This window comes from Amphimedon queenslandica, unplaced genomic scaffold (assembly GCF_000090795.2).
Source record: "Amphimedon queenslandica unplaced genomic scaffold, v1.1 AMPQUscaffold_13317, whole genome shotgun sequence".
Lineage (NCBI taxonomy): Eukaryota > Metazoa > Porifera > Demospongiae > Haplosclerida > Niphatidae > Amphimedon > Amphimedon queenslandica.
In genome coordinates, this window is record NW_003546447.1 from 119,021 (window position 1) to 133,522 (window position 14,502).

General features: G+C 33.9%; 2 protein-coding genes and 2 long non-coding RNA genes across 4 annotated transcripts; 1 reads left to right on the top strand and 3 right to left on the bottom strand.

Annotated features, from left to right (window-relative positions):
- Positions 1-2,587: 2,587 nt before the first annotated feature.
- Positions 2,588-3,485, bottom strand: LOC109583237 (uncharacterized). The gene is made up of 4 exons (XM_019998480.1): positions 3,099-3,485; positions 2,934-3,039; positions 2,846-2,887; positions 2,588-2,788 (listed from the first exon to the last, which is right to left on the bottom strand). The coding sequence occupies exons 1-4, from the start codon at positions 3,340-3,342 to the stop codon at positions 2,665-2,667; spliced, it is 516 nt and encodes a 171-aa protein (XP_019854039.1). The 5' UTR covers positions 3,343-3,485; the 3' UTR covers positions 2,588-2,664.
- Positions 3,486-7,286: 3,801 nt separating this feature from the next.
- LOC109583230 (liprin-alpha-4-like) lies at positions 7,287-9,477 on the bottom strand. The gene is made up of 9 exons (XM_019998478.1): positions 9,418-9,477; positions 9,230-9,311; positions 9,030-9,169; positions 8,722-8,889; positions 8,584-8,676; positions 8,155-8,253; positions 8,004-8,057; positions 7,885-7,953; positions 7,287-7,565 (listed from the first exon to the last, which is right to left on the bottom strand). Exons 2-9 carry the CDS (start codon positions 9,261-9,263, stop codon positions 7,371-7,373), a joined length of 852 nt encoding a protein of 283 aa, XP_019854037.1. The 5' UTR covers positions 9,264-9,311; positions 9,418-9,477; the 3' UTR covers positions 7,287-7,370.
- A 59-nt stretch (positions 9,478-9,536) lies between these two features.
- Positions 9,537-10,392, bottom strand: LOC109583233 (uncharacterized). Its single transcript, XR_002185410.1, has 5 exons — positions 10,325-10,392; positions 10,093-10,280; positions 9,844-9,927; positions 9,627-9,789; positions 9,537-9,569 (listed from the first exon to the last, which is right to left on the bottom strand). It is a non-coding gene; the product is annotated as an uncharacterized LOC109583233 (long non-coding RNA).
- Positions 10,214-10,733, top strand: LOC109583235 (uncharacterized). The gene is made up of 2 exons (XR_002185411.1): positions 10,214-10,252; positions 10,355-10,733. It is a non-coding gene; the product is annotated as an uncharacterized LOC109583235 (long non-coding RNA).
- Positions 10,734-14,502: the final 3,769 nt, after the last annotated feature.

Consider the following 14,502-nt stretch of genomic DNA (forward strand, 5'->3'; position numbering starts at 1 on the left):
GTCTTATGCATCAGAGAGAGGAATCAATATTGCCATTGAAGGCTACAGTGCATTTGAAGAGTATGATGGCTCTCTGAAGATTTTAACTAGACATGGACGATACAACCTATTCAATCTGATAGGACTTTCAGTAGTGTGGCTTGTAGTTTTCTCTCAATTGGCTGCCTTTGGTTTTTTCTGGAAAAAATATGACACTATTCAAGAAAGCATAACTCTTGATTTTGATTACCAACGCAAATCTCAGCACCTTCACTTCAAAAGTATTTTTTGGGCAGCTGTCATAGTCGATGGTATGTGCAGTATCATTATACTAGCTCTGGACTTTGATATTTTCTTACGGTATGCACAGTTGTATAAAGATGCCATTCCAGTATCTATCTCTCTTTTATGTCTCCTAATCTTCTTGATTACAATCAATGCCTCATTTTCAATGTTTCTGACTGTCAAATATTATCGTAAAAACAAAATGATTGCCCTTCCTAAACTGATCCGCTGTTTTGAAAAGAGGAGATATATTCAGTTCTTTTTTCAACTTGTTTTTTTAACCACTTTGACCCTCTCAAGCTCTCTTTACAGTTTTCATATATCTGGGATTATAATTGGTATGTTAGTAAATCCAACAGAAGTGATGAGCAAAGTGATCTTAATCATGGTGACGATCATAATATTTTTCTTTATTGTTGCATATATCATTGAAAGATATGAGACTGGCAATATGAATTTATTTAGCTTGGTTTATAACATTGTCCTTACTGTACTTTTCATAACATTTTGCGTCCAATTCACAATTTCTTATGCTAACACTGTGCTTTTTGTATCTCTTCAGAACTATGAAGTAGTGAACATACTAAGCCAAGTATTTCCTATCTTAATAGCAGGTTTTGTTTTTAAATGGGTTGCCATGGAATATAAGAATTATCATGCTGCCATTAATGATGAAGTGAACGCAAAGGAGCAGGAAACAAACAAGCTGTTTATTAAAGCAAAAAACAGAAGCAAAGAGGATATAGTAGTACAACACACTGACAAAAATTTGGCAATCAGCAAGCAAATGGAGCCAAGTGTGACTTTGAACTTTTATATGGCATAGATCCAGTAAAAAACTTACATAAATATTGATCTAATTCTACAAAAATATAATTAACTATATTCTTGTTTGATTTGTCGATTGTGATTATTATTGGTTATAGTAAGAGAATCTACATGTTAAGGTTGCAATGGAATATAAGAATTATCATGCTATCATTAATGAGGTGAATGCAAAAAAACAATTAAGTATAATTCTTATTTGATTTTTCACAAAATACTTATATTGGATTGTGATTATCATCGAGTAAGTAAGATTCATTGATTTAAAGGAGAATGATTAGATCTAGATGCTAAAATGCTTGTATAGATTAATCAATGGGCATGAAGTATGTATACTTTCAGTCATGTCCCATGCATGCATAAATAAACTATAGCAATAAACTATAGCAATGCATGCATAGCAGTTACAATGTATGTCTTTCTGCAATAGAAACTTCAATCATGAGACAAGTTGGACACAAATTATTGGAAGAAGCTGATAATGAAGTATTTTAATTAATTTGTGCTTTAATAGGTGTCATTTTTAATCAACTATTTTCATAGCATGACTGGGTGTCAGCTTTAAACCCAAATAATTTTACTTTTGAGCTCAGGGTTTAAATTTTTTGTAATACTCATTTATTACTGTGATAACCAGTGCATGCAGTTGTATATGTCAATTCTTGACAGTATACTTGCACCATTGGTTGGCACGTGCTTTTAGTATACGGAATCTATTTCATGTGCCTTGTCTGGCTAGTCAGTACTCATATTGAGGTATCTATAAAAGTGGAAAATTATTCTATTCTCTCCATTTCTTGTTTTCTTTATGTAGCATTCCCACTGATGAATGTTTTATTTACTATCAAACACATAATTAAAAATTAGTAGGTGCGTGGAGGACAGTATTGGGCAGTATAACCATGGTAGCCATTAATGTACTGTATTATTCAGCAGCTTAAACTTTCTACATAGCATAAGGACATTAATGCGTATCAAAAGAATTAATAACAATTGGAGGTAATTTTGGCACATTTGGCTTTATTTAGGACCAGTTTCTTGGTACCGGTATCTCTCTTTGTGTTTACTCCTTCATGGTAAACACATCATTGGTAACATGTTTCTAATTTCTATACATTTAGCAGAACTTATGTGATTGCTTGTACTGGAAGCCCACTGAGAACACAAGTAAACACCAGTGGACACAGGTAAGCACTATAAAGTAAACACCAGTAAACAGATAAACACTAGTTTAAACACAAGTAAACACTATAAAAGTAAACACCAGTAAGCACAGGTAAACACTAGTTTAAACACAAGTAAACATTGGTATTATAAACAATCACTCCCATCATGCTCTGTCTAATGATTCATATAAAAGTTGTTCTCATTCCTCAGACACATGCATGATCCATTACCATTAGAATATACTTATATAGATCTATCAAACTATAATGAGACTATCTAAACAACAATGTTTTAAAGTAAACAAATTGTGTGCACATATAGATCTAGATCTATTATAAAATAATAAAGTAAGTAGTCATAAAGTTGTACTGCGAAATGATTTTAGTGCTAGATCTATTAGGTTGCTATTTATGTCTCATAAATAGCATCATCAGCATATGCATTGACACCTGGCTCTTCATCTGCTGCCTCTGTAATATTTTGTATACTATATGGTTCACATGCTTGCATTGGTATGTCATCATCATCGAATCTATTTGAAAAAATATAATATAATGTACAAGTATATTTTTTGCTCGCAATGAGTTACTTGTTTGTTTGTTTAGAGGTGGTTGCATGATAGGACTTAAGCCTGTATATGCATAATCAGAATAATGGTATTGATTAAAGTATAATACTTGATTAAGCGGTAGATGTGAACAATAATACTAATAACTAGTGATATCAATAATAATCCAACCACTGCAACCAGTCCAATGCTAGTATCATCAACAGCTCCCAACACTAGAATTTAAAATCATTTAGTAGTATTCTAAATATTTTGCATGCATAGACTATTATACCTGTATTAGTTGATCTTATGCATGCTTCTCGAGTGCTAGTACTAGTACATGTACTTGTGAGTACATGTACTAGTGTTAAAGTCACAAATTGAGTACTGATCAATGTCTCGTTAGCAATAACTATCCATTCTCCATGTCCATTATCAGTGTATGCATGTACACCAAAAATATAACAAGACTTATCATTAAGACCAGTAATGTTAATAAATGTACTGCCACTGGTTGAATTATAGAGCTGTAGCATTTGAATATCAATATCATTGTCATTCACAATTGAACAACAAAGCCTGTCAAAAAGAATATGATATCCAATCTCATATGTGATAATGGGATAGTCTGATGGAATGTAACTAGGTACACTCCATGAGATAACAGCCCATGTAGTGTCCATGATACTGGATACTGAACCAACTGGACCAGATAGATATTCTATACAAAGACACGTAGTCATAAAACTGATAGCCAATAGCAATTAATACCTGATAAGGTCTGTACACTGATTGTACTAGCAGGTCCCAGTAATTGTTGATAGGCTCTGACTGTGATATTATAAGATATTCCTTCACTCAGTTCATCCAGTGTAATGATTGTATTATTACTACTTCCCTCCACCTGTACTGTCCGCACAGTGTCTGTGTCACTAGTGACATTGACTACATATCCATCAGCATCATATGAATCAAGTGCAGTCCAACTGACAGTGATAGTGGTAGCTGTTTTGTTAACCACATTAAGAGAAGAGGGAGCAATTGCTGGTGCTAAAAATATACAGTATTATAAAATTAAATTATACTTTGTTACCTTTTATAGTCATATTACGTATTCTAGTTGGTTGATCAGTAACTGCCACTAAACACTGATACATTTGATCTCCAGTGGTTGACTGACTGACTGATCCACTACTGACAGTCATTCCATCCCATGTGATAGTAGCAGTATATCTTATTCTGTTGGTATTACTATCTAACACAGTACCAGGACAAATACTATATCGATCATCACAGTATGTGTAACTAGCCAGTGCAGTACTACTACCAATGCTAATACTATAGCGCCAGTGTCCAATTTTAGTACAATTCAGTTTGTATTTCTGAGGATATACTGTCATATCAGAAGGAAGATCAGCAACATTAAATGATTCTATCTGTGCATATCCTACAAATGAAAATTATTATAAATTCAATCTGTATAATAATTAGTCTCTTCTTACTGAATATATTAGCAAAGATGATGTTAGTGTTAGGATCTGAACAGTTAGTGGGTAGACAACACTTGTACCAGCCATCACCAGGTGCCCCAAGAAAGTCAGTGTTAGTGGTAGGTATATGAACACTGAGACTAGCACCTGACCCAATAGTGCAGAAAAGATTAGAATTGCTGCCAGGACAAAGAACTACTCCATTAGGACCAATCCATTGTCCACCATTTAGAGTAGCACCAGGTAATCCACACTCTAAAGGAGTTGGTCTGATACTATCATCCCAAAAATATGATCCATTAGGATAACAGTTTCCATTATGCCTCATGTAGATGCCTATAAAAACCTATACAGTCGTTATTATTCACATCCAGTGTCTTACCTGAGGAAGGTGGACATTGACTAATAACTTCACTGACACTCAACAAAAAGACAACCACTTGTAGTTTTAACATGTTGACAGAGAAATGGTTTGTGTGGGTGTTAATTGTATCAACTTATATAGAAAGCCTCATATGTGATTGAATCATGAATGATGTCAGTCATGATCTTGCCTAACACATCCTGAATCATGGATTTTAGACAGCTAACATGGCAATGAGCCTAGCTTGATCTATCAGCCTTGATACAATCATGTTAGAATAGCAAGAGCAACTTGCATGATTAAGCAATTCTACTTTTCAGACTGTATTAATACTGTAATTAGGCTCGATTCAGTGATTTCAGGCAGTGTCTTGTACTAGACATGCTAATTATCTCTTGGCTGTGTCCATCATAAACATTAAATTTATATAATAAAAAAGCATCATTAATAACTATTTTGTTAATGAGTTGCTTATTTGTTTCCCTAGCAGTGGCGGTACAATAGGATTAAAGTTTGTGCATTCCTGGTAATTTATGAATAATAATACTAATAACTAGTGATACCATCAACAGCTCAAGGCGCTATTATTCAAAAAAAATTATTAAAAATGAATTTCGTATAAAATAATTTAAAATTTATAGACTATTATTTGATCCTAAGCATACTTCTTGAGTAGCTACTAGTGTATAAACTCTCCAGTTTCCTAGTCCTCTATTAGTGTGTGTATGTACATCAGAGATTTATCATTACTGCCAGTCTGCCACTAGTTGAATGAGAGGGCTGTAGCATTTGAATGTCAATATTTCCCACAAGATTTGGAATAGTGCTCAGCTTTATGCAGGCTTATGAAGTGTGCTATTCAAGCAGCTTGCTTAGTAGAGGTTGAAAACCCTGATTCATAGTATTTTGTCAAAAATGGCTAGAAGTCTAAAAGAGTTCATTAATTACATCAAAGCTGAGTTGATTATGATCAAAATTAGATTTTTTTACAAACTTTTAAAGTTGCTCAATAATTTGGCCGAAAAATAGAATGTACAATAATAAGAATTTTAAAATGATCATAATTCAAAAAATAAGTATGTCAATATGCCCCTGCCCCAAGTGTTCACATATCCATCGCACTCCTAACTTCTCACTTCTCCACCCTCCCTAATCTATCAGTCTGCTCATTCTTATTTTATTTTCCTCCCACTTTTAATGAAATATTGAAAACTGAATTTATATTGCATTGTTAATGGATAGTATCTACCGTATTACGCATAAATAGGGGTGATGTACATGTACAGACAGACAAACAAACATACTCGACTCGTTTATGTGGGGCTCGCTCAGGCTCACCCCAATAATACTAATAATAACAGGGAATAAAAGGGAGGGGGTGCTGACGGCGCGCAAAGCGTGCCGCGATTTTGACCACACCCCTTTTATACGGCGCTAAAATATTGTTTTCCGCCATTTTCGAATATTATAGGCGCGGTCACTGTAATTTCAGGCACTCTGGTGCTTCCTACTGCTCTTTAAACTCTGGAAAATGCTGAAATTCAGGCTGAATTGATTGTCAAGTGTGTTGAGTAACTTTCTTAAGACACTTAGCAGTGATATGAGACACCAGAGCTTAAAGAAGCAGAAGAAAGAAATGTTGATTCTTCAGGCTAATGGGGGTGCTCAAGCACCTTCAGCACCCCCCTAAATCCGCCCCTGAATAATAATAGAAAGTGTAATAAAAGTTTTGGGTAAATTTGAAGCCATTTTTTAAACAAACCATGGGCTTGGGTATTTTTCAAACATTCTGTTGTAAATAGTTGCTCATAACTCAAAAAATTGAAGTCGAAATAAGCTCAAACTTTCTACATAGCATAGGACATCAATATGTATTAGAAAATGTAATAAAAATTGGAGGTAATTTTGGAGCCATTTTTTGAAAAAAAACCATGGGCTATAGCCTTGGGTATTTTTTAAAATTGTCCATTTACAAATGTTTATATCTCAAAAAATTTAAGTCTCAATGTGCTGTTTAGCTCATGTTTTGCCGGTATACTGTAGAACATAAGCTATTGAGGATATGACATAAAATGAATTATTAATTGAAAGGATATTACAATATATTACATCTAGAGGATAAAACACATGTCGACTGATTGATGTAATCATCATTATGATTAAGTACTTTCAGTACAGTGCATGCATGATGGTTGGGTGTGAGCTAGAGATACTTGAAAATAATGTTACTCTTTAGCTCACATGCAAAAATAAGATGATACAATCTTTATTGAATGCTATGTTTGTTATACTAATTTTACATAAAATTAATTGTGAAAAAATATGTACACAGCAGTTTACTAAGGAAGTAGATCTAGTTTTTTTTTCTAAGCACAAGAAATAATAACTGATCATTTCTTTGTCCATCCATACATGAATACATTATACCATATAGCGGGATTTATTGACAAGTAAAAAATTTGACAAAAACAGTAAATTTCCCTGGTTGGTGAGTTTTAATTTGACGAATAGTGCCCTTCATGTACACGTGGCACAAAGTACAAAATTTTCAACGATTATAAAATTTGATGTTTGATTTTAAATCGTCAACTCATCAAAATAAAACCTTCGTCAATAAATCCCACTATACGGTATAATTCATATTTTCTAAATTGTGTAGATCAATAGGAATAAGGAATGTGAGTACAGTGACTGACTATCTATTGCTACATCAATTTTCTGCCATCATTTCTTGTTCAACGTGTGTTTGTTGTGCAGGCCCGTTTCTGAAGAGTGCTGTCATTTCTTCTGCTGTCAGTTGTGGTTCCATGTTGATTAATGACGTATCAATAGAAATACGATTAGAATGATGTGATTCATCGTCTTGTCCTTTTCTCTCTAATGCCAAAACTTTTTCCATCAATACCTTTATGAGGATTAAAAAATAACAATACAATATTAGGCCTACCAAATAATTTTAGCAAGGATTTGTACTTTTAAAAGCTTTCTAATATCAAGAGTATTCTGGTTATAATAATGACAGATCTATGTACTGTGATAGGTCACCCTTGTGGAACAAGGTACATGTAGCTATAGGGCACCACCTTGTTGATTTAATATGGTTAACCCAATATCCTCCCATTTGTATAAACATTCATACAAAAACAGTGACACTGACATCTGCATCTGACATTCATGTTTACTCAATAAGGGGACTACATCTTGATGACTACATAAAAATTTACTTTGTTGGCATTCCTCATGTCATCAATTTGCTTTTCATGTTGTTTTCTCATTCTACGCAACTCATTAGCCTATGCAATATACATTTTACTAGGTAGTTAAATTAGTATTTGTTAAATACCAGTTGTTCATTGGACTTCATTTCATTATTAAGCTTTTCACTTAGCTCACTGACCTATTGATTAGAGCACTAATGATTCATGTACATTTATTAAATGTAGAAAGTTCCATTTATATTATTTTTAATGTCAAAATGATAATGTTAATCTTACCTCAGTTTTGTGTTTCTCTTGACTCTGAGTCATTTGTGCATAAAGGGTATCTATTCTTCCCTCCATTTCTGTCTTTGCTTGCTCTAATTCTATATTTTTCTACAAAAATAGTAACAGATTAAGCTAACATGATGTCACACTTAAGGCACAATTGCTAGCTAAGGTTAACAATAATGCTAAGTTAGCTTTTTTGATATACTTTTTAATTGATTTGTCAATCTATTACTCTTGCTTTTTATGCTATGAAGAGCTACATAAGAAGTAGCAATAATACTTTAATCGTACTTTTAAATTTTAGCATTTTTCTGATTTGACAAAATGTATTATTAGCAAAAATATAAATCAAGAGTGGAATTCACAAAATACCATAACACAGCTAAATAAGCCCAGTCTATCTATTTAAGAGCATAAAAGATAGGATTCATGTACCTTTTCCAGTCCTGCCCTCTCCTTCAAAACTTGCTCCATTGATGCTCTTCTTGATTTGTCATATTCATCAGTCATAGATGTACTTAAACGATGCTTTTATAAACAAAACCATAAACTATTTTACATTAAAAAATTTACTTCAATTGATGGCTTCTTTTCAATAGTACGACTAATACCATACTTTTGTTGCAATTCACGATATTTCATTTTTTCTTCAATTAATTTCTGCTTCAAATCTTCACACTGACCTAGAACTTTCAGTCGATCATCATGTTCCTCGTCAAAGTCTTTTTTGTAAACTGCACACTGTATGAAGGATGATCATTGAATATGATACAAAATAGATTACAAACAATACTAACAAATTTTCCATGATACTACACACAACACAATTTTCATGAACACACTGCACAATATCTTATTGAAGCACTTTAAAATAATTTTACCTGTGCTTCTTCAGCTTTCCAATTCCCAACTAGTTCATGTATCATTTTTTGTTTAGCTTCTAACTGAGTTTTAGCTTCTATTAATTTCAGATTTTTATCTTTAACATCTTGTTGTAAAGCAGCTATTGTATCATCCTTCTCTACCATATTTGTTATTAAGTTATTTTTCAGTTTCTGTAAACTGTGTAAAGCAAACTGACTTTCCATATTGAGTATGTCCGTTTCTTTCTTCATTATATCTTCAGTAAGCTTTTTGTTTGCTATTTTCAAAGCCTCAGTTATCTAAAAATTACAATAACTGTGATGATGTAATAATAATAATAATAATAATGATAATGATAATAATAATAAAATAATAATAATTAATAGCCAATAATAAATGACATACTTCTTTTTGTTTAGCAACGACTTCCTCATGCTCACTGAGTTCCTTTCCAATTTTATCATACTCATCCTATAAATGATTGTTAAGTAAATCTAGATTTAATTGTATCTAATTACTTTTAATTTATTGTTTAGATGGGTTAGTTGATCTAGTTCCTATAATAATTAATGAAAATTTTTATATAATAGTATAATGAGTAATAATTATTTTACCACTCTTTTTTGAGTTTCAATAGCATGTTGCAACTCTTTCAATTCTCTTCTTAAATTAGATTCAATATCATCTTGTTTCTTGGTTACTGCCAGAAGCCTCTTCATGTCAGTATCATAATTTTTTTGTAATTGCTCCTTATCTGCTTGTTGCTCCTTAATTTGACTAGAAAAATTATCACTAAAGTTAAAACGTTTTTTGTTATATACACATACGTACAGCTTATATATTGCTATTTCTTCTTCTTGCTTTTCAAGCTGTGATTTTAATTGTTCATAATGCCCACTTCCACGATGATTCATTCTAAATTTGTAGAATATATATAGATCTATAAATGTACAAATAAACTCAGTTCTTTAGTCATATTTCAGTATAGGGATTGGCAATGATTCTTATAAATAATAATAAAACAAAGGCCCAACCAATGAAGGATCGAAAGCCAGTATAGATCTATAGGATTAAGCCTACCTCTTCACTACGGCTTTGAAGTGCTCAAAGAGCTCCTTTTAGTACTTTGACAACATATAAGAGACTTGACAAAATGGCAGGTGTGTAGAATAGATGGACTGCTATACTAATTGTGGTATACAGCTAGATTCTAAGCTACACCTGCTTGACCACATGAAAGGTAGATAGGCAAAGTAATTTTCTCTGTACTATAGATTTATAAACTTCAAGTCTTTTTGTAATACTCACTCACTGCCATTGTTCATGACATCATTCATTGTAGGGAAGGTGAGGGATCTTGGCATTTTCCTATGCCACTTTACACCTGTAAGACCAATCAGGAATGCAGGTAGACTATTTAGCTATGAGTTAATGAGTTTACTCTGTGTTACTGGACCATCTAATAATAAACCAGTAAGTGACCAACCCATTATAAAAATGAATGCTTATAAGAACTTTACTTTCTCTAGATCTTTTGTGCTAATCCAGGTCTCTGGGAGTCCTGCGTGGTATCATAGATGGTGCATGGGTATCCATTTGTACCAACAGTATCTAGATTCTACTATGTGTTGGCACGTGGTTTTAGTATACGGAATCCCTTTCATCGTTTGTATTTATTTTATCATTTATTGATTCTATGACCACAGGAGTTTTCCATTTCACATCAGCTGTAAAAGAAAATGAGATATTATGCTACTCTAGTAATGTTAATGAAAGTACTGGCACTGGTTGAATTATAGAGCTGTAGCATTTGAATATCAATATTTCCCACAAGATTTTGGAATAGTGCTCATTACCAGCTCAGCTTTATGCCAGCTGATGCTAATGAGAAGTGTTAGAAAACCCTGATCACTGAAATTTATCAAAAATTGCTAGAAGTTCAAGAGAATTCATCACTTATATAATTTTTCTGATACATACACATGTCCTTATGTTGTGTACTAAGTTTGAGCTGATTATAATCAAAATTGGATATTTTACAAACTTTTATAGTTGCTCAAAAATTGGGCCAAATAAGTTAGAGTGTACAATAATAGGAAAATTGAAAAATGCTCATAACTCAAAAATTGAAGTTGGAATCAGCTCAAACTTTCTACATAGCATACGTACATCAATATGAATCAGAAAATGTAATTAAATGGTTATTTTGGAGTCATTTTGGGAAAAAAACTACAGGCTTGGGTATTTTTCAAAAATTGGGTGTTTCAAAAATATTGATAATTAAAAAATTTGAAGTCAAAATCAGTTTAAACTTTCTACACAGCATAAGGGACCATCAATGCATTTCAGAAAATGCAATAAAAGTTTTTGGTGATTTTGGAGCCATTTTAGGAAAAAAAACCCATGGGCCTTGTGTATTTTTGCTTAGGGTATTTTTCAAAAATTGTCTGTTTTAAAAAGTTTCTCATAGCTCAAAAGTTAAGTTAAAATAAGCTCAAACTTTCTACACAGCATAAGGACATCAATATGTATCAGAAAATGTAATAAAAATTCGGGGTAATTTTGAGGCCATTTTTTTGGAAAAACCATGGGCTATATAGGGTATTTTTCAGATTTTTGGCACTTTCTTAAAATGGACGTAACTTGAAAAATTAAAGTCAAAATCAGCTCAGACTTTTTACACAGCATAAAGACATAAATTTGTATCAGAAAATATAATAAAAATTTGGAGTAATTTGGAGCCATTTTTTGGAAAAAACCATGGGCTAGCTATCCACACTAAGACATAATGAGCTGAGAGATCTTACTGCCTCCCTGCTTGAAGATGTCTGTAGCAATGTTTCTTGTGAGCCTCCTTTACAACCACTCTCAGGAGAATCAATCACAGCGTCTACTGTGGATGGTGATGAAGCTCGTGCGGACATTGCAGTTGATGGTTTCTGGGGGATCTCTCATCAGAGAGCATTCTTTGATGTCTCAGTTGTTAATCCCTTCTCTGAATCATATAAAGGCCTCACTCTACCAGCTGTTTACAAGAAAGTAGAAAACCGGAAGAAGAGAAAGTATGACTGCTCGGATTCGTAATGTTGAACACGGTTGCTTTTCACCACTTGTATTTTCCACCAATGGAGGCTTGGCCCCAGTATCAGATACTGTATTTAATTCTGGCAAATTGTTTTAAAATGGCCATAACTAGAAAAAAAACCTAAGTTTAAATCAGCTCAAACTTTTTACACAGCATAGATCTATAATGAAATTAATATGTGTCAGAAAATGTAATCAAAATTTAGGTTGATTTTTGAGCCATTTCGAAAAAAAACTATGGATATTTTTCAAAAAATTGGCTTATACTGTAAAACTCATTATTGATGTTGGAATTGGTTCAAACTTGCTACATAGCATAAGGACATCAATGTGCATCAGAAAGTGTAATAAAAAAGTCTTTAGAACCATAAAGATCAGCTGCTCTAATGTAAATTATTTTAAAGGATAGAACACAGATAACCATGATAACCATGATAACCAGTTATCTGACAGTACATTATCTAATACTACGTTTACACTTGCTTCTTTAACTGGGCCAGCCCTGTTTAAAGTGGGCCAGCACAGTTTCATTTGATAGTGTAAACAGTAACCAAACTGAGCTGAAGTGAGCTGGGCCAAACCAGGCCAGCATGGTTATATAGTACAGCAGGGTCAGCCCAGCCTGGTTCAACATGGTTTGGCCCAGTTCCGTAGTGTAAACATAGTATAAATGATCCCCCTATAACTGGCCACATATGCACATTTTATAGCCAATATTAATTAATACCTGAAAAGGTCTGTACACTGATTGTACCAGCAGGTCCCAGTAATTGTTGATAGGCTCTGACTGTGATGTTATAAGTTGTTAGTTCTCTCAATCCATTCAGTGTGATTGTATTATTACTACTTCCCTCCACCTGTACTGTCAGCACAGTGTCTGTGTCACTAGTGACAATGACTATATATCCATCAGCATCAAGTGCAGTCCAACTGACAGTAATAGTGGTAGCTGTCTTGAAGACCTCAGTAAGAGAAGAGGGAGCAGTTGCTGGTACTTATTAAAATACATTATTATTATTGGTAAAATTCTGATATGCATTACCTTTTATGGTTAAAGTACGCGTTCTATCAGCAGCACTACCAGGATTATCCAGTACACATTGGTAAATTTGATCTCCAGTGGTTGATTGATTGATCAATCGGCTACTGACAGTCATTTCATCCCATGTAATATTAACAGTATATCCTAATGTGCTGCCATCATTACTAGCAGTACAAGGATTATCTTGATCATTACAAATAGTGTAACTAGTCACTGATAGACTACCAATGCTCATACTAATATTATACTGTAGAGTATATCCAATTTTAATACAAGTCAGTTTGTATTTCTGTGGATATATTATCATATCAGAAGGAAGATCAGCAACAGTAAATGATTCTATCTGTGCCAATTCTACAAATGAAAAATTATTATTGATTACATCTGTATAATAATTTAGTCTCCTCTCACTGAATATATTAGCAAAGATGATGTTAGTGTTAGGATCTGAACAGTTAGTGGGTAGACAACACTTGTACCAGCCATCACCAGGTGCCTGAAGAAAGTCAGTGTTAGTGGCAGGTATGTGAACACTGAGACTAGCACCTGACCCCACAGTGCAAAAAAGATTGGAATTGTTGCCAGGACAAGACACTACTCCATTAGGACCAATCCATTGTCCACCATTCAGAGTAGCACCAGGTAATACACACTCTAGAGGAGTTGGGCTGATACTGTTATCCCAAAAATATGATCCATTGAAATAACAGCTACCATTATCAGGGGCGTATCTAGGAATCAGAGAAGGGGGGTGCTGAGGGCGCGCGAAGCGCGCCGCGATTTTGGCCACACCCACTTTTACGGCGGTAAAACGGCCTTTTCCTGCATTTTCGTCAATTACGGGTGGGGCCAAGATTATTTCAAGCATACTGCTATGTTACTCGATGTTACTGGTACTTCTGATTGCTCCTTAAAGCACTGGAAACTGCTGAAATCATGATCAGGGGGCTAGATAACTTTGTTAAGAGGCTTGGTAGTGATGCAAGAGTCCAGGAGTTCAGTAATTTTTTCTGAGCCCAGCCCTGAGGGGGGTGCTCAAGCCCCCTCAGTCCCCCCCTAAATACGCCTCTGATTATGCCTCAGGTAGATACCTATCAAAAACCTATATAGTTGTCATTATACCCATCCAGTGTCTTACCTGAGGAAGGTGGACATTGACTAATAACTTCACTGACACTCAACAAGAAGACAACCACTTGTAGCTTTAGCATGTTGACAGAGAAATGGTTTATGTACACTGAGGTATTGTATCGACAAAATGGAAGGAATGTGAAGAGTCAATTAAATCATTTTACAAACTACTAGTAGCATGTTTTTGCTAGGGTTTTATTAGGGATTAGTGTCAGTGGGTATTTGGGTGAGGG